General features: G+C 37.1%; 2 protein-coding genes across 2 annotated transcripts in view; one reads left to right on the forward strand and one right to left on the reverse strand.

Moving 5' to 3' along the window:
- The window catches only part of LOC106137408 (neurexin 1), a 177,306-nt gene that overhangs the window by 126,238 nt on the left and 26,717 nt on the right, over positions 1 to 24,351 (forward strand). Inside the window, exons 6-10 of the mRNA XM_060949277.1 lie at positions 1,087 to 1,236; positions 1,687 to 1,847; positions 4,825 to 4,851; positions 15,757 to 15,915; positions 16,274 to 16,426. Coding sequence (XP_060805260.1) covers positions 1,087 to 1,236; positions 1,687 to 1,847; positions 4,825 to 4,851; positions 15,757 to 15,915; positions 16,274 to 16,426 — 650 coding nt within the window. The remainder of the gene's footprint in view (positions 1 to 1,086; positions 1,237 to 1,686; positions 1,848 to 4,824; positions 4,852 to 15,756; positions 15,916 to 16,273; positions 16,427 to 24,351) is intronic.
- Positions 9,593 to 11,277, reverse strand: LOC132902802 (uncharacterized; the record flags this gene model as incomplete). Its single annotated transcript, XM_060949216.1, has 2 exons — positions 11,057 to 11,277; positions 9,593 to 10,365 (listed from the first exon to the last, which is right to left on the reverse strand). Coding segments are annotated over exons 1-2 (918 nt in total), but the record flags the coding sequence as incomplete, so codon positions are not given.

Raw genomic sequence — 24,351 nt, forward strand, 5'->3', positions numbered from 1 at the left:
GAACGTGGCCATTCAGTCTTTTCAAGACAGTTGGCTCTGTTTACCCCGCAAGGGATATAAACGTTACTTTATGTGTATGTGTATCATTGTTGATGGATCGAGATCTCCCGAAAAACTAATTGCAACGCAATCGTAAAAAATTCGATAATTATGCGCAATATTATGCCAAACAGCTGAACGTGGCCTTTCAGTCTTTTCAAGACTGTTAGCTCTGTCTACCCCGCAAGGGACTAGACGTGACTATCTATATATATAAAAGCGAAAAACACTCACTTAGGAATCACGAAATCTCGAAATCTACTGAGCCAATAAAGATGAAATTTGTCAGGAAGGTACATTTTAATTAGGAGGGATCCGCTAAGGAAGGATTTTTGGAAATTCTTTTCCTAAGGGGGTGAAATAGGGGTTGCAAGTTTGTATGAAACTTCGTCATTTTTAGTGTGGGATAATTACTTGAAATTTTAGATTGAAATTTACGATTAAATTAAAATAACAATTCATTAATTGGATTTTGAAAATTGTATTCCTAAGGGGGTGAAATAGGGGTTGCAAGTTTGTATGAAATTTCGTCAATTTTAACGTTGGGCACATGAAATTTAGAATTAAATTTTGGTTAGTATGAAATAATCATTAAAACATTGGATTTTGAAAACTGCATCTCAAGGGCGAAAAATAAGGGTTGGAAGTTTGTATGAAACTTCGTTTTTGATGGGTGTTGAAGTGCGAGAAGTCTTAAATATTGGTTAGTAAAAAATACATATCAGTTGCGGAAAGCAGGATGACACTAAATAGGATGGGATGGGACAGGAAAGGACTGGACGGGGCAGGACGGGACACAACATGTTGGGACAGGACGGAACAGAACGAGAAGAGACGGGACAAGGCGGGAGAACCCATATGAATTTAAATCAAATATAAACTTAAAACAGTCCCGCACGATACGGGAAATTTTATGGCGTATCCTTATAATCTAAAATACATTTGCGCGGGCGAAGCCGCGGGCAAAAGCTAGTATGTATATATATATATGTAACTACGGCTGTAAAAATCTCAATGCATTCCACTAAAAGTGTCCCATTGTTTCAGACAAAGCCCCGTCGGAGGCAACGTTTCGCGGCGCCGAGTTCCTCTCGTACGACCTGACTCAGACCGGGGGCGAGCCCATAGTGAGCACCCAGGACGCCATCTCCCTGTACTTCAAGACTCGCCAGCCTAATGGATTGCTTTTCTATACTGGTATACATACATACATACATACATATATACATACATACATACATGCATACATACATACATACATACATACATACATACGGTCACGTGTATATCCCTTGCGGGTCAGACAGAGCTGACAGTCTTGAAAAGACTGATAGGTCACGTTCAGCTGTTTGGCTCAATGAAAGAATTGAGATTCAAATAGTGACTGGTTGATAGACCATCGCCTAAAAAGGATCCCAAGTTTGTACCTGTCCCTTAGTCGCCTTTTACGACATCCATGGGAGAGAGATGGAGTGGTCCTATTCTTTTTTGTATTGGTGCCGGGAACCACACGGCACACATCGACATAATTTGAGTAAATATATTTTGTGAAAAAAAAACATTAAATGTATAAAAAAAAATATGAATGACGCTGGTCTTCCGCGGGCACCATGATAAAAAAATATAAAATATTTTCTTATTCACCAGGTCACGAATCGGACTACCTCAACTTGGCCGTGAGGGATGGAGGAGTATCCCTGACCATGGGCCTTGGGAACGGAAAGCAGGAGATCCACATCAAACCGGTTAAAACCAGATTCGACGACCACCAGTGGCACAAACTGACTGTCCATAGGAGAGTGCAGGAGGTGAGTTAGTTAGTAAAAATCCAATATACATACATATGGTCATGTCTACGTCCCTTGCGGGGAAGACAGAGCCAACAGTCTTGAAAAGAATGAATGGCCACGTTCAGCTATTTGGCTAAATGATAAAATTGAGATTCAAATAGAGACAGGTTGCTAGCCCATCGCCTAAAAAAGAATCCCAAGTTTGTAAGCCTATCCTTAGTCGCCTTTTACGACATCCATGGGATAGAGTAGGTAGTAGGTAGAGGAGTAGGTACCGGGAACCACACGGCACAAATCCAAATCCCATATAATTAAGAAGTCTGGAAAAGGACATAGGGTACTTTTCAGCCCAGTAAATCTTAAAGTTCCCGTAAAAATTTGTATTATTTTTTAAGGTGGCGTTTATTTCGTTGTTACATACAAACATATAATCACGTCTATATCCCTTGCGGGGTAGACAGAGCCAACAGTCTTGAAAAGACTGATAGGTCACATTGAGCTATTTGACTTAATGATAGAATTGAGATTCAAATAATGACAGGTTACTAGCCCATTCTCTAAAAGAAGACTCCCGAGTTTATGAGCCTATCCCTTAGTCACCTTTTACGACATCCACGGGAACGAGATGGAGTGGTCCTATTCTTTTTTTATTGGTGCCGGGAACCACACGGCACGGTCGTTGTTTTTTGTATTTTTTGCTAATTTCGTCGCTTTTTCGTAGATGGCGTTAAATTCGTCTTTAAACTCATGCGGGTGAAGTTGCGGGGATTTTGCTATTAATTATAATGACAAAACTGAGACTCATCCAAACCTATTTCAGCCCTTTACTTAGAACTTCGATCGATACAGCTAATGGTCTAAACGGTAGGTCATCAGTGTTTCTGGAAAAAATATGTAGGTTTTACACGTTATTTCTAGGTTTCAAGGGCGGTTTTAATGAACCAAAGGGAAATTGTAATGAAATTTGATTGTCTATTGATTTGGGTATCATTGTAATTTTGTTTATTATTTACTTAGATAAAGGATAGGTATTTAATAAAAATTATTGTTCGCAATGAAAACTTCAAATTTTTACAAAATTGTCAATATCTCAAAAACCACTAGACCGATTTTGATGATGACGCCCCATGAACTGAAAACAATCTATCGACAGATCATATCTATTAAATTTCATCAATCAAAATGAGACAACCTGAATGTGCAGGTTTCCTCACGATGTTTTCACTCACCGTAAGAGCATCGGTTAGTATTCAAACTAATGTTCATAACTTTGGATAGAGCCATTGGTACAAGACTGAGGTGGGATTTGAACTTGCACCTTTCTGCGCACGATGCTCAGCAAGACTAGACATACATACTACTATATTATATACATATTCTAGCGACCCGCCCCGGCTTCACACGGGTGCAAAATTCGGAAAAAATTATACATAAGAACCTTCCTCTTGAATCACTCTACCTGTTACAAAAAACCGCATCAAAATCCGCTGCGTAATTTTAAAGATTTAAGCATACAGACAAACAGACTAAAATAGCGACTTTGTTTTATACTATGTAGTGATATACTATACTATATACATACATATACTACAAGATATACTTACATATAAATAAAGTCATATAGAAGTATTGATTTAACCGTGTGGTTCCCGGCACTAATAGAAAAAAGAATAGGACCACTCCATCTCTCACCTATGGATGTCGTAAAAGGCGACTAAGGGGTAAACTTATAAACTTGGGATTCTTCTTTTAAGCGATGGGCTAGCAACCTGTCACTATTTGAATCTCAATTCTATCTTAAAGCCAAATAGCTGAACGTGGCCTATCAGTCTATTCAAGATTGTTCGCTCTGTCTACACCGGAAGGGATATAGACGTGATTATATGTATGTATGTATGTAGAAGTATAGATTGAACGGATGCAAATAGCCTTTACGTGCCCGAGGGTTCTGAAACAAACGGAAAGAGAGACATTTATTATTAAGGCTAAGGGCAAGGACACACTGTTCATTGACATCGCAAAAAATATACACGTAAGTGCATTTTTAAGTATACTTCCCGAAACTTGAGAATAGGACTACTTTCCTGAGGATGTCGTAAAAGGCGACTAAGGGATAGACTTATAAACTTGGGATTCCTCTTGTAGGCGATGGGCTAGCAACTTGTCACTATTTGAATCTCAGTTCCATACAGCTGAACGTTGTCTTTCAACCTTTTCAAATAATTATCTCGTAAGGGATAAAGACGTGATTATATGAATGCGGTATCAAATAAATCCAAGGAAGCTGTAGTGTGCCTCCACCTTTAGGCTGAAGTCACAAAGGTGGCTGACTTGTCTGCTTCATTTCCTTCTACTTATCACGTGATATCCGGAATCTTTTACTTTTTACGCGACTGTACAAAAAATAGTGTTATTACAAATTCATGAAAGATGTTTGTTTGTTTGTTGGTTTGTAATATCTTCATCGTACATACGAGAGAACACAAAAATACAGGAAAAAATATACAAAGGCGGACTTATCCCATTTAGGGATCTCTTCCAGTCAACCATTTAATAGGAGGGTTACTTCAATACTTATGATCGAAAATTACATGTAGGTACTTAATCTGTATATTTACCGCGTTGGCTGCACGCCTTTTGAATGAACTGCCTCTTCATATAAAATTGTCCTCTTCTTTTAATTCCTTCAAAATTAAGCTTAATAAATTCTTTCTTGAGACTGGAATTGGTTATGAATGTTTATATATTTACTTTATTTATATATTTGTATTGTACGCATATAATTGTTAAGTCTTAAGCATCATACTAGTAAATGAACTGTTGTTCACCCTTGCCTCTATTTTGTATGTGATCCTCTTATTGTCAGGTTGGCTGGAAGAGATCCCACTTAGGGATAAGCTCGCCTTTGTACTGTACTGTTTTTATTGGTAATGTGGAGTACATTTAGTGAACAATAAACCATTTACTTACTAACTTATATTTGTTTTTGTTACAGATTACGCCACACACCAGTTTTTGTAGGGTAAGTTAACTGTTTCCTTATAAAATAAGTAAAAATTGCATTCTATAAAGAACGTTAACACACACAAAAGGTAAACGTTATTTGAAGTAGGTATACAACGTTTATTTTTTTTATGAACTATTTGATTGCGTTTAACCACAATCTGGCTGCGCACGCAAGCTCAAATAATGCCTATTCACTCTTGAAAATCCCGAAGTTGTGTGTTACAACGTTAATTGCTTTACTCTAATCAAAGACTAAGGTATAGTCAACAATAATTTTTGATTATAATCTAAGGAATACTTATTATTCGATGTATGCGCACACAAAACACGAAGAAGAACATTAAAATATTTATAAGAAAATCATAAATCAATGCCATTGAATATAAGTCGCCAGAGTAAATAAGAAAATTAACGTACATTCAACCGCATATCAAGTTACCTTGTTCGAAACTCTATGACGTCGTAATAAAGGCGAATTCGCAGTGAATTCGGGTATATTGATATGCTGTAGATTGTACTACCGTGTCAGTTTCTATTCATTAATCAAATTATGAATTCGCAAATAGAAAAGCTCAATTAAAAAATCTCAATAACAGTGAGACGTGTTCGCGAATAATGAAATGAAAACATAATAGGACTCGGCACAAAAGGGAACCTTAGAGTAGGAATTAATACGATGCTTTTATACTTGGATTGCAAATACGCGTTTACCGAGATCCATTTAATATGAAATCATTGATAGAAATTTTTGCGGTGAAAATATTATTCATACATTCAATTTGTTTATTTGGTATTGATTTTCATTAGTCGCTGCTTTTTGGGTGTTATTCCGGTCATTTAATATTTATATGTTTCGTATTGGAGTTATTGTACATTATTATTATACATTACTCGTGAACTGACCAAGTGAATGTGGACTTGCGACATCATGACTATTCCAAGAGGTAAATAAATCTATACTATAATATTATAAAGCTGAAGAGTTTGTCTGTTTCTTTGTTTGAAAGTGCTAATCTCCGGAACTGGTTCGAATTGAAAAAGTATTTTTGAGTTTAATAGACCATTTATCGAGGAAGGTTTTAGCTTATTTATCATCAAGCTGCAACTATTAGGAGCGAAGAAATAATGGAAAATCTGAAAATAAAAACGGGGAAAATTATTCCTCCTTGAGGGCTTCTATGATGCCAAAATAAATATTTCACGCAGACGAAGTCGCGGGCAGTAGGCAGACAGGGCTAGTAATGATATAATACGTTTAAGTTTCTCTCACTTTTATCTTTAAGCTAAACAGCTCAACGTGGCCTATCAGTATTTTCAAGACTGTTGGCTCTGTCTACCCCGCAAGGGACAAAGACGTGATTATTATGTATGTATGTAAGTTTAAATATTTTGTAAATGACCCATGTAATTTCATTGGCTTTAACTTACTCCACATTGGTTACACTCGGTCCCTACAGCAATAATTGGGAATTAAACGAACTTACCTGGTGAAGTTCGATTCCAATTATGAGAGGGTCCCACCGAAGACGATATTTAATTACAAGCAGCAGTACGCAAGATGATGCTGTCTCCGTCACATGTTTAGAGATTTATATGAAACTGAAAAATTAGGTATTCTCCCCTCTCCTTCCCACCCCACGCGGCTGGTCCGGTGCGGTCGCTTGTCATTATCTTCAAAGTTTTCCTGATTTTGTATTTTTATTTTCTGGGTTGGGGGGGAAGTCATATCGTCTTCGGTGGGACCCTCTCATAATTGGAATCGAACTTCACCAGGTAAGTTCGTTTAATTCCCAATTATAATTCGGGTCTCCACCGAAGACGATATTTAATTACAAGCAGATGTTTAGAGTTTGAAAGGCATATGGGTCAAATAAAAATACGATGAAGTACATACCAATCAATTTGTCATTTATATTTTTTTAATGACATCACTCATTAATACAATAGATGCAATTGATTGTTCTGATTTTGCGCTGACTAATCAAATTTATAGTTAAACAAGAGTAAACTAAAAATAAATACAACACATTTCTCTTATACAGATAACTTGATTATATATTGAAAATAGATAATGCAAATTCCTCATTATTAGAATTAATAATATTATCTTTTTTATAATATTTCAGAAATACATTAGATGTATCGCTCCACCCCGCAGCTTTGCGAACCGCTTCCAGACTTACCCCTGCCTTGTGAGCAGCAGAGGTCGAGGCGTGCCTGGCGCTATGCGCGCCATACAAACTAATATCTATCCCACTATCCTCCAACGCTTGTTTAACCCAATGACCGAGCGTTTGGGAACCCACTTTTTTGTGGGGTTTTCTTAAACTTATGAATAAAAAATCACCCGATTCTGGAATCCGCAAGGATTTTGTTTTGTTTATGTAAGTTTGAAGAGATAGTGCTGGACAAATATTAGGGGTCTCTCGTATAAAGGGTAGTCTGATGAGCGGTTGGCATGCTCCAGGGCGCGATGTTTTAATCATGTCAGGGATTTTTATTATTATGGAATTTTCTTGACTAACAATATTTTGTAATTTTATAAGGCTTAAAGTCTGCATCCTCTGAGCTGAGGCAATAGCCAGTAGAGTAATTGTTTTGATTGATAGTTTTTTTAAACATAAATTTTCATGTGGGTAATAATTCGATAAAAACGTCAAGACTTTATTAGTGTCCCAAGTAGAGTTATATTTGGGAGCAGGGGGTTTTAATTTATAGACCCCTTTCAGTAAGCGATTTATGCGGTCATCATTAGTTACATGTTTACCTAAGATAATGGACAATGCTGACCTATGTGTATTGATAGTACTATATGAACCGCCATTTTCAAATGTTTGTGTCAGAAACAACATTACATGTGGAACTGTTGTTTGGAAAACGTTTAAATTTTTACCTTGGCAAAAATCCCACCATGCTTTAATTGAAGAGTTGTATTGAGCTAGTGTGCTTTGAGCAAATGATGCCATAACTATTCTCATGGACGTCGAAGGGACGCCCTGTCTTGTTAATCCCTCCCTGATAACATCGCTGCTACCAGGGTAAGGTCTGTGTGGAGCGGGTGGTACTCTCTGAAAGGAGAACATAACAAGTGTTTACTCGGTTCAAAATAGATGAATCTTGAAACAGTTAGTCTTGACCACATGGGGAACCATGGTTGTGATGGCCACCAAGGTATGACAACGATACCTTTTGCTTTATCAGATATAAGTTTTTTTTTTTTTTTTTTTTTTTTTTTTTAGAACCTTTGCGATTAGGCAAAATGGAGGAAACGCGTAAAAGTAGATATTTTGCCAATCAAAAGTAAAAGCGTCAACCACTTCGGAGCATGGGTCAAGTTTCCATGATGCATATCTATCACACTTAGTGTTTTGGACACTAGCGAAAAAATCAAATTCTGGATTACCGAAGGAGTCAACAATTTGATTAAATGCGTAGTCAGCGAGTTGCCACTCTGTATCGACATCTAATCTGCGAGATTCTTTATCTGCGATTGTGTTTTCATTTGATTTAATGTATGATGCAAAAATAAATATATTTTTTCCTTCGCACCACTGCTATATATCACGAGCTATTTCATTTAGGTGTGTATACTGTATACCTCCCGTTTTATTTATGTAATATATAGCAGTGGTATTGTCTATTCTCATTAAAATATCACAATCTCGTAGGTGAGATGCAAATATTTTTAACCCATAAAATGCCGCCTTCAGCTCTAACACATTTATATGTTTGGTTGAGTCAACGTAATTCCAATTATCACTAGCCTTTTTTCCGTTACATGTTGCACCCCAGCCGGTAAGGGACGCATCGGTAAAAATTTCTAAAATATAGTTTGTGTTATGAATTATCCAATTCATAACACAAACTTTTAAATCATCATGTATAATTTCTGATAATGCCATTGTTTTGTTATAATTTTCTGAGTAATTTAAAGCTAAGAATTTTTCTCTTTCAAGCAGTTTGGTATACATCCAACCGTATTTGACAGCTGGGCAAGCAGATGTTAATAAGCCAATAAATTCAGCAAGATATCTATCTAACCTTGCAAGATTTTGGTGAAAAGATATGGAGCTGTACACAGTCCAAAGGGAAGATCGTTAAATTGGTAAATTTTATCTTCCCATTTGAAAGTGCAACATTTTTCTGTCGCGTTCATCGATAGAAATAAAAAAAATAGGCGTCCTTTAAATCAAGTGTTGACATGAAATAATTTTTGTTTATTAATTTTTGGGCGGTACGATGATCTTCCATTTTAAAATGATCTACTTCAATGAATTTATTTAATTTTTTTTTTTTTTTTTTTTTTTTTTTTTTTTTTTTTTTTTTTTTTTTTTTATTTAAAATAAAGCGGTATTTTCTGTCAGATTTAGGAACTACAAAAATTGGTGATAGAAACTGATCCTTGCAAGGTAAACAATGTGAAATAGCACCGCTATTCACCATTTCTGAAATACACGAGTCCATAGCTATAATTTCTGTTTTTGAAAAGTGCTTATTATTTGGAAAACATGACTGTGTTGGTTTTTCCTTAAGAGGTATTCTATATCCTTTTACCCACGATAAAATCCTGGTATCCTTTGTTAATTGATACCATTGGTCATAAAAATATTTAAGTCTACCGACTTTTGGTACAAGTACCTGTTCAGTATTATTTAACGCCTGTGTCCCCGTTGACTGCTGTATCTCCTCGACGACGCCTCCTTGCGACGATCCCTCGTGATTGTCGCTGCTGGTGCCGTTGTGTATTTCCGGACTCCGGGGTTGGTTCGCGATTCCGGCACTCGCGAGCCCCCCCTTGCGTTTAAAGCCCCGCGCTGAGGTTGACTCGTTGAGGGTTTAGACTGTGGTCGTACCGGTTTGGGTTTCATTTCTGTACCCGATTTCTTAATGGCCTTTGATGATTTCAAATGTTCCCCAAGGCCAGAACCAAACAAGTATTCGTCTATTTTGGTATTTTTGACGGTATCTCTAGCTTCTTTATTAAGAGAGTTTATAATAGCGTAACGACGAGATTGTGATTCTCGGTAGTGGAGGTCGCACAGGAGTCGACCGGCGTCACTTAATGGTTTTATAAGATCCTGTGACGTTTCCTCATTGCTAAGAGCAATATTCAGTGCTTTACCGATTGCAGCTAGACAGTTAGATAGTTGTTTTTGTTTATGCTCGTTATATGTTTCTTTTTTAAGGTTTTGTTCGTCTATGGCAGCTTTAACTTCCGGGTTTAATTTTGGTGGGTTAATGCTGTCGCAGTTCTCAGGCACTAAATATTGTTTTTGCAATTCGGTTTTAATTTCTTTACTCATGCCATTTTTCAAAATATGTGTCCATCTGAGCGCTATATCTTTGTGTAGTTTTTCGCCTACACAATTATCTTTTGACGGGTCATCGCCTAATATCTCCAGTATATCTGGGTCTAAATCTGGCGTGGTATCTGGCTCCGCAGTATCATTATCGTTTTCGGTACAGGGGAGTGATGGTGAATCAACATCATGGTTACCATTGTCATTTTCTTCTACTGTTGGAGCGATGTCTGCAATAGACAAGTAATTGTAAGCATATATAATATATATTAGTATATATCAGCTATCTTATGCTTTGGTCTAGCCATATAAGCCGCTAGTATAGTAGCAAGACTAACCATTTAGGTTGTCTTTTGCTTTGGTCTAGCCATATAGGCCGCCGTATAGTAGCAAGACTAACCATTTAGGTTGTCTTTTGCTTTGGTCCAGCCATATAGGCCGCCAGTATAGTAGCAAGACTAACCATTTAGGTTGTCTTTTGCTTTGGTCTAGCCATATAGGCCGCCAGTATGTAGCAGTAAAACTAACCATATAGGTTGCCTTATGCTTTGGTCTAGCCATATAGGCCGCCAGTGTATGTAACAATAACCAACTAACCATATAGGTTGTCTCAATAAACACTATTTAGTCTTAGGGACTGCATAATTAGTGAGAATAACAATGTTAAAACATTTAAAGTAATCCAGCATACCATGACCGTACGATCTGTACACGATCGATCACACATAATATCTAACAACTAAGTATATTTCATCATAGAATGTATCAAATTATTATTATTTATCAATCAAGCAAACTAAATTCTGATTATCGATTGATGGTTTGTATTTTATATGTATTTTGAGGGTAGATGATAAAATCTCCCGTTAGAGATATGTGTGATTCAATACTGTTGAAACTATATGAAATGCATTTAGTTACCTGATATTTTTTCGCTGCACGATGAATTGTCATCATCCGAAGAAGAGATAACGCGTTTACGTTTTTCTAACTTCCTTTCGAGTTTCTTCATTTTCTTCATGATATCTTTGTAATCTTCATCCATAAGCCTTTTTCTTTTTCCCATTTTTAAAATGTATAAAAAACTCAAAGTTCGAAACTATTAAGTTAGTGACGTGAAAAATATTAATAACGATGTGACATCGACAGCACACAAAAACGTAATGACAAGCGACCGCACCGGACCAGCCGCGTGGGGTGGGAAGGAGAGGGGAGAATACCTAATTTTTCAGTTTCATATAAATCTCTAAACATGTGACGGAGACAGCATCATCTTGCGTACTGCTGCTTGTAATTAAATATCGTCTTCGGTGGAGACCCGAATTATAATTTTGGTTTCATACATACATACATAAACTCACGCCTCTTTCCCGGAGGGGTAGGCAGAGACTACCTCTTTCCACTTGCCACGATCCCTGCATACTTCCTTTGCTTCATCCACATTCATAACTCTCTTCATGCAAGCTCGGCGGTTTCGCGCACTTTTGACCTGACCCTTCACCAGGACGTCCTTAATTTGATCAAGATATGTTCGTCTAGGTCTTCCCACCCCGACCTTTCGACCTTTAGTTTCAGTATACACTTATAATTTAAAATACGTAATTGTACTTTATTATTCTTATTTCCAGAAGTAAACCTCTGAATGATTCAAAAGACTGTCTAACTGACTTCAAAAAAATGTCTATACCACAAAAATATATAACCATGTTTAATGCAGTTTCATCAAAATGGAATGCATTACGTTATTTTTCACGCAAAATATTGTGAAACAGCAGACGCAATAATAATATCAATTTGAATTAATTTCCCGACCTCGCACATCACTCGATTCCAGCTTTTAAAATTGAGTTCCCCGCGTGGCGGAATAAATAATATGAAAATATGTTTTGTTATATCCAAGTGACAATGACAACTATCATATTGACAGTTGTGGGCTATGATTATTCTTTCAGTGCTTTACTTTCTTGCTTTTTTATCTATACTAATATTATAAAGCTGAAGAGTTTGTTTGTTTGTTTGAACGCGCTAATCTCAGGAACTACTGGTCCGAATTGAAAAATTCTTTTTGTGTTGAATAGACGAAGGTTATAGGCTATAAAACATCACGCTGCAACTATAAGGAGCAAAGAAATAATGGAAAATGTGAAAAAAAAACGGGGAAAATTATTCATTCTTGAGGGCTTCTGTTGCGTGCGCTCAAAAAATTCAAAATTTTTTATTCATTATTATAGGATATTATTATATCGCTTAATAATTGTCGTATGGTTTAACAACTTGGTTGACGTCAAATATATTACTTAAAAACTAAGTTTACTGCCGCTTCCAAGGCGTCAGTGCAGAAGAAGCGGTAACAAACTGCACTGCAGCATTTTCTTTAACAACGTCAACTTCACAATATTAAATTATACTTAGAATATAATGTGGACGGGAGAATACATTGTTCACGGGAGATTTATATATTTATGAGATTTAATATTGAAAAAAGAAAAATATATATTTTATGGATTGCCAATTTTAAAATGATTTATGTACAGAGTGTACTGAAATTTTGATTTAAGTTCAAATTAAACTACAATTAATTACGAGGTTCCTGTGCCAAGCTCGAGCCAGATGTTTTTATCATTAAGGTAATCATCAGTCCTATAATAAGCCTTCTCACAAAGTACTTTCTTTACATACTCTTTGAATTTTCGGTAGGGCATATCAAGAACAGACTCCGGCAACCTATTATAAAATCGTTGCGAAAACGGTACTACTGAACCGATAACGATGAAATTTGGTATGTAGGTAGCTGAAGACCCAGAATAACAGAGTTTCCGTGGGATTGATTGTTACGTTATGAAAGGGTTTTAAGGCGGACGAAGTCGCGGACGGCCTCTAGTTAATATTATTTTAAAACCCCGAAAGTAAATTAAAAACAAAAGGTTTTAAAAATAGAACGAGATTTCGCTCATAATTCTCTACGCAAATGAATATTCATTGGTACGTATATTTTTATTTGCACCAATAAAACGTGGTTGTGACAGTATGAATAATTCTCTTGTCCAATTAGAAAGCGGTTAATTTGTACCTTCTTTATCTCTAAGACAAGAAACCTTTTTTTATATTTACAGCATATGAAAGGTAATGAGCTATGTTTTCCATAAAAAATATTTAAATAGAAAACATTTTGAACGGACCGAGGATCTGGTAGGGCGGTCAGAATAAAACCAGGTTTTTGGCTGTTCAAGGCGTCTTAGTCAAATTTTGATTGTCCTTTTTTTCCTCAATATATCAGTCAGTTTTATTCATCTAAAATGTCAAGTCAAAGTGTCTGTCTGTCTATGGAGGCTGAACGGCCGCTACACATTTTTATAGTCTTACAACAAGATTCTGTATAACTAATAAGTCCTAATGGCGCAAATTAAATGGCTTTTTCTAAAACGACTGGGTAAAAGTAATTAAAATATTTTCTTTTAATGTTTTTGAAACGTCTAATGACTTTAATAGCAGACGATCAAAGCGAAAAGGCACTTAGTTTTTTTATTACTCATATTTGTATTAAAATGTTTTTTTTTTTAAATGGGTAGATACTTATTCTATTAAACAATAAAGCAGTAAATTAATAATGTAAAAATATGTTCACCCAAACGTATACTTACGATTGAATTTGTCAGAATTCAAATATTACAATATAAGCCTTATTTTATATTATAACTACGTGTGCCCGCGACTTCGTCCTCGTGGAATAGTTGTTATTTTGGTAATTATTGAAACCCTTAAGGATAATTAATTTTCTTAATTTTCCCCGTTTTTTTTTCACATTTTCCATTATTTCTTCGCTTCTAATAGTTGCAGTGTCATGTTGTATAGCCTAAAGCCTTCCTCGATAAATAGTCTATTCAACGAAAAACATTCAATTCGAACGAGTAATTCCAGAGATTAGCGCGTTCAAACAAACAAACAAACTCTTCAGCTTAATAATATTAGTAAAACGGTACTGTATGCCTCAAGACTCTTAAATATACATATGATGTTTCAAAAAGAGAAATTCACTAGATAACCCGTGATCAGGTAACAAACAAACAAACTGACTTTCGCATAAATATTAGTTGGAATGTATGTATAACTAGAGGCCGCCCGCGACTTCGTCCGCATGGAAACCCTATCAATCCCGCGGGAACTCTGGGATAAAAAGTAGCCTATGTGTTATTCTGGGTCTTCAGCTACCTACATACCAAATTTCATGGTAATCGGTTCAGTAGTTTTTGCGTGAAAGAGTAACAAACATCCATACAAACTTTCGCCTTTATAATAGTAGTAGGATGTCATAAGGCAAAGTTACCGGGAAATTGTCAATAACAAACCCTGAACCTCTAAAATACGCCACATGTGCAATGACAAACGACTACGACCGCCGGGGACGAAGTTCAAACTCAGCTCGAGAAACTTGTGTCATAATGTTCAAGTTTTTTGATATCGCCCGAGCGTTTGATGAAATTTGTTCTAAGTTGGACGTAAGTATTGCCTATACGACTGTGTTTGGTGTGATTAGATTTAAGTAAAAAAATAAATAAGTATATTAAGTTTGTAATATCTTCGTAAGGGTCAGGTCAAAAGTACCCGAAACCGCCGAGCTTGCATGAAGAGAGTTATTTATGAATGTGGATGAAGCGAAGGAAATATGCAGAGATCGTGGCAAGTGGAAAGAGGTAGTCTCTGCCTACCCTTCCGGGAAAGAGGCGTGATTTTATGTATGTATGTATGTATGTATGTAACATCCTCGTGGTGTTCGTATTGGTGCCGTGTGGTTCCCGGCACCAATAGAAAAAATAATAGGACCACTCCATCTCTCTCCCATGGATGTCGTAAAAGGCGACTAAGGGGTAGGCTTACAAACTTGGATTCTTTTTTAGGCGATGGGCTAGCAACCTGTCAATATTTGAATCTCAATTCTATCTTAAAGCCAAATAGCTGAACGTTGCCTATTCGTTTTTACAAGACTTTTGGCTCTGTCTACCCCGCAAGGGATATAGACGTGATTATATGTATGTAATATCTTCATTGCACATAAAAGGAAATATGACAAATTACAAAACAATGGCGGACTTATTCCAATTGGGATTGATTCCAGTCAACCAAAGTTACAAACCTTAGTATTCTGTTATAAGAACGTCCTGCTGAAATTTCAGGTTAAGAGTATGAAATAAATAACTCTTTTGTTTTGCCGATATTATAGTACTTAAAAAGTATCGATTTTGATCCGTTATAACCTCAAAAGTGATTAACGGTTTTTTTTATATATGTAGGTACATATATTTATATCAAAACTCAAACTGGAATAGCTCAGAAAAGAGTGTGCATTACGCATTTAATCGGGCAGACGGACACTCAAAACATACATATGGTCACGTCTATATTCCTTGTGGGGTACACAGAGCCAACAGTCCTGAAAAGACTGATAGGCCACTCTCAGCTATTTGGCTTAATGATAGAATTGAGATTCAAATAGTGACAAGTTGCTAGCCCATCGACTAAAAAAGAATCTCAAGTTTGTAAGCCTATCCCTAAGTTGCCTTTTACGACGCTCAAAATGTTGTTGTTATTTGTCAAGATGATTTTATTCACGTTTCCTTCCCCAGGTATCGGCAGTAGTAGACGATGTTTACTTAGAGCATTCCCACGTGGCTGGGTCATTCACCATGCTGGCCAGCTCCCGAGCCCACGTCGGGGGCTCCCTGAACGCGAGGGCTCTGCCTGGTGCCAGGGTTCATACGAACTTCATCGGCTGCTTGAAGAAGGTGAGATTTTTACATAATACATAACATAAAGTCACGTCTATATTCCTTACGGGGTAGACAGGGCCAATAGTCCCGAAAAGACTGAATGGCCACATTCAGCTGCTCCGCTTAATTAGTGACAATAGTGACAGGTTGTTAGCCGTTCGCCTAAAAAAGAATCACAAGTATGTAAGCCTATCCCTTAGTCGCCTTTTACGACATCCATAGGAAAGAAATGGAGTGGTCCTATTTTTTTTGTATTGGTGCCGGGAACCATACGGCACTATAATCACATTAATATTTTTTGCTTCTCACGCTAGCTCTCTGAAAAATAGAATTTATTCTCAACAAATGTATGTATGTGATTATATACTTTCAGGTGGAGTTTTCAGCGGACACCCTGAGATTGAACCTCATAGACCTGGCTCGAACTGGCAGCAAACTGATCACTGTCACAGGGAGACTGGACTACGCCTGCACAGCTGTGGACTCTGCCGACCCCGTCACCTTCACCACCAGGGATGCGCATCTGGTAAGCGCCATACTTTTTACCAAAGAAAACATCTAATACCTTGATCAAATCGAGGGCGCCCTGGTGTTAAGTCAGGTTATGAGTACCCGACACCAAAGAGTTTACATGTGGATGAAGCGAAAGAAAAAGCTATGCGGAGATCGCAGCAAGTGGGAGGATGAAGTCTCTGTCTACCCCTCCAGGAAAGAGGGGTGATTTTATGTAGGTTCTTCAACAGGTTTGTCTGTCCGTATTATTTGTGTTTTTCTCTTGAAAATTTTACAGCTTCTGATGCGTAACATACATAGGTACATACATACATATAGTCACGTTTATATCCTTTCCGGGGTAGTCAGAGCCAACAATCTCAAAAAGACTGAAAGGCCACGTTCAGCCGTATGGCTTCATGATGTTATATCGTGATTCAAATATTGACTGGTTGCTAGCCCATCGCCTACAAGAGCAATCCCAAGTTGATATAAGCTTATCCCTTTGTCGCCTTTTACGACACATGGAGTAGTTTTATTCTAAAGTGCCGGAAACCAAACGGAACAACGTTGCGTAACGTTAAAAATTAAACAAGATCATACTCAAACAAATTGTTTTATACCACCTCAGATTAAATTGTTGGTCCCAACAATAAACATTTCACACAGTTCATTACGCCGCAATGGGCGTCCGGAGCCGTCACAAAAACTAAGCACCAATTAAAAACAATGGGATCTCTCTTAAAAAAAAAAACTCCCCAACCCGACCAGATTTAGAAGTCTATCGGTAAATCTAAAAGCTCTTACACGGTCAGAATTCACAATTTGGTCGGTTGAAAAACCGGCAACGGTCACCCAGACGACTTAAAGAGTCGTTCTCGGTAATGATAAGTACTCTTACATAGGTGGCTCTTCAATTTAGCCGAGTGTCCGGCTGGGGTCCGTGATTAGATCGAACGGGGTTATTCGATTTGAGTCAAGCGATTTAGTCTGAGGACACTGGAGTTGGACAAAGCGATTGATCTGCGGATTGAAGTGTCCTTGTCTAAAGACTGGAATACCTATTTGTGGCTACTTAATGTTTTTACTGTTTTGACGGCCTCCGTGGCGCAGCGGTAGTACGCTTGTCTGTGACACCGGAGGTATCGGGTTCGAATCACGGCCAGGGCATGATGAGAAAAGAACTTTTTCTGATTGGCCTGGGTCTTGGATGTTTATCCATACATACATACATACATTTGGTCACGTCTATATCGCTAGCGGGGTAGAGAGAGCCACCAGTCTTGAAAAGACTGATAGGCCACGTTCAGCTGTTTGGCTTAGTGATAGAATTGAGATTCAAATAGTGGCAGGTTGCTAGCCCGTCGCCTAAAAGAGGAATCCCAAGTTTATAAGCCTATCCCTTAGTCGCCTTTTACGACATCCGTGGGAAAGAGATGGAGTGGTCCTATTCTTTTTTGTAATGGTGCCGGGAACCACACGGCACTAAAACAAGACAATCTTGAAGTCCTTTGTGGACTACTGTTTATTCGACCCGGGTTGAATCGGCAGGATCTATCAACGATTTATCAATGCCAATTTTTTTTTACAGCATATATTTAAACCTTTATTAATATGCTGTCATTGTTGGGCCTCGAGATTAAAAAATAACAAATAAGTATATATTGTTATGGCCGTGTGGTTTTTGGCACTTTGGAATAGGACCATTGCATTTCTCATAGATGTCGTAATAAGCGACTAAGGGAAAGGCTGATAAACTCGAGTTTCCTCTTGTAAGCGACTGACTAGCAACCTGTCACTATCTTTTCAAGACTGTTGGCTCTGTCTACCTTGTAAGGGATACAGACGTGATTATACAGTGTATGCATACCAATGCCCTGTCGTGTGGTTCCCGGCACCAATACAAAAAAGAATAGGACCACTCCATCTTTTTCTCATGTATGTCGTAAAAGGCGACTAAGGGATAGGATTATGAAATTGCGATCCTTTTTTTTAGGCGATGGGCTAGCAACCTATCTATTAAGCTGAGCAGCTGAACGTGGCCATTCAGTCTTTTCGGGACTATTGGCTCTGTCTACCCCGTAAGGGATATAGACGGGACTGTATGTATGCATACCAACAAATATTTTGTCGAAAATGGCGACCAAAAACACCGATTGTAACAATAAATGGAAAAAAAATCCTACGAACGAAATCGCAAAGTTAATCCGTTTAATAGCGAACTCAGCTCGTTTTGCAGCGTGTGATAAAAGATACGTACAGTGTACAAACAGATTTCAGCATGTTTTTTTATATCTATTGGAATGGAACAAAAAAATTGAATCGTCGGTTTGAATTTAAAAATTACAACGCAAATGTCCAATGCATGGTAGGTAAAATGTTATAGTTAAAAATTAGATACGTATAATCACGTCTTTATCACTTGCGAGGTAGACATAGCCAACAGTCTTGAAAAGGTTGTTTGGCTTAATGCTATTTCACGCGGACGAAGTCGCGGCCGCAGCTGATCAATACTAAAAATACATTTAAAAATATATTAGTAGATATATATTTAACAAAAATATGAGGCCTATCTTCATACAACCCTCTTCACCTTCACGCCATTGCCTTCCTTATCAGTACATTAAATCGGTTATTTTGTGAATTTCTGTAGTGCGTGGCCGTTATAATAATTTACAGTAATAGCCGTGGAGCGGGCAACCCCATTTCTATTTTCAGACGGACAAGCGGTGTTAATGTAACGATTTGGAAAAAAGCTACACTACTCGTACGAAATGAAATGTTTTTTTTTTGATAGGCCACTTTCTGCTGTTTGATTTAATGATAGAATTGAGAATTCAAATAGTGACAGGATGCTAGCTCATCGCCTATGTGAAGAAGCTAAGATAAGCCTATTCCTTTAGTCGCCTTTTCCGACATCTATGGGAAAGAGACTGAGTGGTCTTATTCTTTTTTTTATTGGTGGTATTACCACACGGCACTCTTTTTAGTCTGTGTATTTATTCAATACGGAATGAAAAAGAATAAACTTTATTTTTGAAAAATCTTCAAAACAATAGATATTGCGGATGCATAAATCGATTCAGTAGTTTGAATAAACGACTCTATGTTGTACAAGTCATTCGTGTTAAATAAAAAAATAATGGTGTATACAGATAATGAAGCTTTATATAAAAAACATGTTTGTGAAAATGAGTAAATTAAAATCGTTATAAAAATAGAGAATTGTATCCGTGAAATAAACATTTAAACCTTTTCGTCTTAGACTGTCATCAGGACTGGTTTTTTTAACCGACATCACTTCTGATTCCAGATATTAATATCGTTAAAAAGACAGGTTACATTATTTTTGGATACATACATTTAATTGCGTCTATATCCCTTGCGGGGTAGACAGAGCCAACAGTCTTGAAAACACTGACTGGCCACGTTCTGCTGTTTGGTTTAATGATAAAATTGAGATTCAAATAGTGACAGGTGGCTAGCCTATCGTCTTAAAAAAAATCCCAAGTAAATAAGGCTAAATCGCATAATATATTGATCAAAGAAATAATTTCATGTCATGTTATGTTTAAAAATCTTACGCATGGAGTCCCATCCAACCAAATTTTTGTTTTAAATACGAGTATTTGTTATTTTTTCAAATGATACAGATTGAGTTAGCCTTGGAGTAAGGTCGAGACTTGTGTAACGTGATACTAACTCAACGATACTATATTTTATAATAAATACTTATATAGATAAACATCCAAGACCCAGGCCAATCAGAAAAAGTTCTTTTATCGTCATGCCCTGGCCGGGATTTGAACCAGGGACCTCCGGTGTCACAGACAAGCATACAACCGCTGCGCCACAGAGGCCGTCAAATCTGTTCTGTTCATTCGTTATTTTGTAGAACCAACGGACTGAATGTAACTGTATTGATCGATTTCAGTGCTATCAATAATTCCGTTTCCGCGTACTGAATACGATGAAATAATTACTGCAATTATATATTTTTTTCAGATTATATCATAGTTTACCAGTGGGTGTTATTTCAGTCTTTATTATTACTGCTTTCGATTTGCCACAAATGTCAATGAAACAAGTTTAGCGTTCCGTCGTTTATAAATAACATGTGAAAGGCCTCGTCCACTTTTGAAACCAAATTTCGAAGCCGGTTTCTAAATAAGAATTTCTTTTATTCCTTAAAATTATTTTCGATAAAATAATAATGTTTTTTTTATCTCTAAATTCGTTCCGATATAAGAGTATGGCTTGTGACGAAACTTTCAAATCATGAACTAATCCCATTTCCTGATGTAAGTAAGTAAAGACTTGTGTTGTGAACTATTTATATGATAACCTTTTTTGTAAACCTAATGTTTTCTTTTTTATTTTTATGTCTGTCACTAATGTCAATAAAGTTACCAATTCGACTGCTTTCAAGTTTATCATTTTTCATAATAATATCCAATTTTACTTAATTTAATCATACAGTCCACCTTTTCACAACAACTTGATTTATGTAATGTTTTTAATACATACATACAAATATTCACGTTTATATCCCTTGCGAGGTTTACAGAGCCATCAGTCTTGAAAAACCTAATTGCTTATTCTATTTCTTTGACAATCTCTATATTCATGAAAAATTTCACGGAGATCGGTTTTTGGCAAGAAGTCATTTAGCAAGATTGCATTATAATGGTACCGGGAACCTTACAGGATTAAAAGAATAGGACCACTCCACCTCGTACCCCTGGATGTCGTAAAAGCTGAACGTGGCTTATCAGTCTTTCAAGACTGTTGGCTCTGTCTACCACGCACGGGATATAGACGTGATTATTTGTATGTGTATGTATTATAATAAGCTACGACATGACAGCTGTGTCTTGTCCCATAGAGTTACTAAATAATTAATTTAATGGAACTCGTTCAATAAATTCTGGCATCCAGTTAACACTGTAACTGACTGTTTCACTATTTCTTATTTATCTGTAATTGCACACAATTAATAAAGAGAAAAAATTTGTATTTCTGTACGTTTGTTACGAACAAACTCAAAAACTAATGGACAGATTTAATACACAGACATAGAATAACCTTTGGGAGTGACCTAGGCTACATTATGTATGAAAATTTGCGCAAATCAAGTTTTTATAAAATTTCCCACGGGAACGAAGCCCCTCGCAAAAGCAAGTAAATATTTTTGCCAAGTTAATCCTATTTAAGGTATCCTGGTTTTTGAGATAGTTCTTAGCTAGCTGTTTTCTGTAAATGTGCCCTAAACTAAAGTCGTTGTAGGATTTTAGCGAGACAAACGAACAGTACTTAATAATTTTTTATATATACTAATACCACAAAGAGAAGATATGTGTTTGTTACGCGGTGCTAATCTATGAAGATCGCCGATGCAGCGTTGACCTAAAACAACACACACGGCCCGCGGTGCAGCGTCGGCATAACGTGCAGCGCGTGACTCGCTATGACGTCAACGGTGGCTTCGCAATATCGGAAATACGGAAATCATGTTACTTTTGATTCACACTTCGATCATTGTCATTGTCTTAGAAATAATTAACTAAATGTAATTTTTACTTTAAAATTAAATCTTTTCAAATAACTTTGCTTTTTTTTGGGACCTCCGGTTGTAGTCCACATAATTGGCGCAGTCGGTAGGATAACTCGAGCCAGTGCGCGATCGGTTTTTACGAAACGTTGCTCCCAATCGCTACTGGTTGAGCTTTCAAGCCTTCATCGAGACTTCAAGAATCTACGGGCGCTGCAGTCCAGAGGTGAATCCAGCTATCGATTCGTCCAAGAAAAAGCTATGCTGTAAGTCCTTGAATCTTTCAAGTCCTTGCTCACTTAACCTTTTAAGTAATCCTCTAATATATTTTCATTCCTAAACCTATCCTTTTAATATATTTTAATATATCGTTTTCATATCTTGTTCAACCTCTATGCATGATATATTTGCCTTTTAATTTTTCTTTGTGTGTGTTTTATTTTAGCTTTCAAAATTTTTCATCCAAGTGAATCCCGTTCCAGTAGATTAAATATTAGCAATAGAGATAGAAGTAGGCTAGCAGTAATAGACGAGAATAGGAATTTAGAATCAAACGAAATGTCGAATAACGAAGTTGATATGATCTATAAATCTCTTAGATTAGTGCCGGAATTCGATGGCAATCCGCACATACTAACTCGATTTATTAGTTTATGTGACCAATTGGTACTTACTTACTTTAGAGCTGAACCGGGTCACGAGTTAACTAATCTAGCTCTCCTTAACGGAATTTTAAATAAGGTCACGGGACCCGCCGCGAGGTACATAAATGCTAATGGTATCCCGGATACCTGGAATGGTGTTAGAGCTGCGTTAATTAATAATTTCGCTGACCATCGAGATGAGACCGCTTTATACAGTGACTTATCCATGCAGACTCAAGGGTCCAGTAGTCCTCAGGAGTTTTACGAAAGATGCCAAAATCTTTTTAGTACGATAATGACTTTTATCTCGCTTCACGAGACGGTCCCTACCACGATCGAGGCTAAACGAACGCTTTACAAAAAATTAACCCTTCAAGCCTATTTGAGAGGCCTTAAAGACCCTCTTGGATCTAGAATTCGGTGCATGCGCCCAGAGTCTATGGAAAAGGCTCTAGAATTCGTACAAGAGGAATTAAATACCTTATATTTACAACACCGCAATGATGGTGGACCTGCTAGAAAGGACTGGTCTCATGCACATTCTAGTAATCAATTTAACTTGCCTTTAAATAATTTTACTCCTAAATTTACACTGTTTAACGCTCCTAATGTACCGGGACCATCAAAACCTACACCTTTTAACATGGCTGGTCCTTATAGACCGCAACCAATACAGCCTCAGACACAAGGGTGGAGGTCTAACATGCCTATGAACCAGCCACCCCGCGGCTTAACACGTACTCAACAAATGATGCGTGCTCCCTTGCATGGTTATAACCCAAATAGTAATGTATTTAAAATACCTCCTAGGCCTCAGTTTCAACCTTCATTTAATGCCAATAATACACCTAAGCCTATGAGCGGCGTTAGTCATTTTGTGTCAAAACCTCTACCACCTTCGGGTCGTGATTGGAGACAGTTTGGTAATCCTCCTCCGAGTAATTATTTTAAAACACGCGAAGTTAACCTTAACGAGTTCGATTATTATAATGATTACAATGATTATAACTACACAGATTATGAACAAGAATACTATTATAATAATGAACAGTATCTGGACCCAAGATACTACGAGGATCCATATTCTTATCAGAGTACTCCGGTTGTGGAGGAAGTAGACCATGACACAGTCACTGAGCAAGCCGAAAATTTTCAAAAGGTTTCGAAATCAGAAAAACCAAAATAGAATTAAATTTTCATATACAGCGACAACTCGGATACATACAAATTAAAAATCCCCCACTTAAGTTTCTAATCGACACCGGGGCGAATCAGTCTTTTATAAGTCCGGAAGCAGTTAGCAAATTTTATAATCATATACCACTAAACTACGAGCCCTTCGAAGTAACGAATGTTCACGGCACTACTAAGAATGATTATTCAATTACTTTACCTTGTTTTTCTGAATTTAATGAAAATAGTAATATAAATCTATTTGTGTATAAATTCCACAACTACTTCGATGGACTCCTAGGTTTTGATTTACTTGAGAAGTGGGCTAGTAAGATTGATCTTAACCGTAAATTGTTAATAACCCCGCATGCCCAGTTACCTATTGAGATGTATGATTCTCGTAATGTTAACCTACATATACGAGGATATCATATCCGCTAACTCTTCGAAGTTGATCCGAGTACCTATTAATACGCTAGATGGGGAAGTGCTAATAAATGATCAAATTATTTGCAATTGCCTAGTATCCAATTGCTTTACTACCGTAAAAAGTAACCGTGGTTGGGTACAGGTTACTAACCCTACATCAAA

This window comes from Amyelois transitella, chromosome 18 (assembly GCF_032362555.1).
Source record: "Amyelois transitella isolate CPQ chromosome 18, ilAmyTran1.1, whole genome shotgun sequence".
Lineage (NCBI taxonomy): Eukaryota > Metazoa > Arthropoda > Insecta > Lepidoptera > Pyralidae > Amyelois > Amyelois transitella.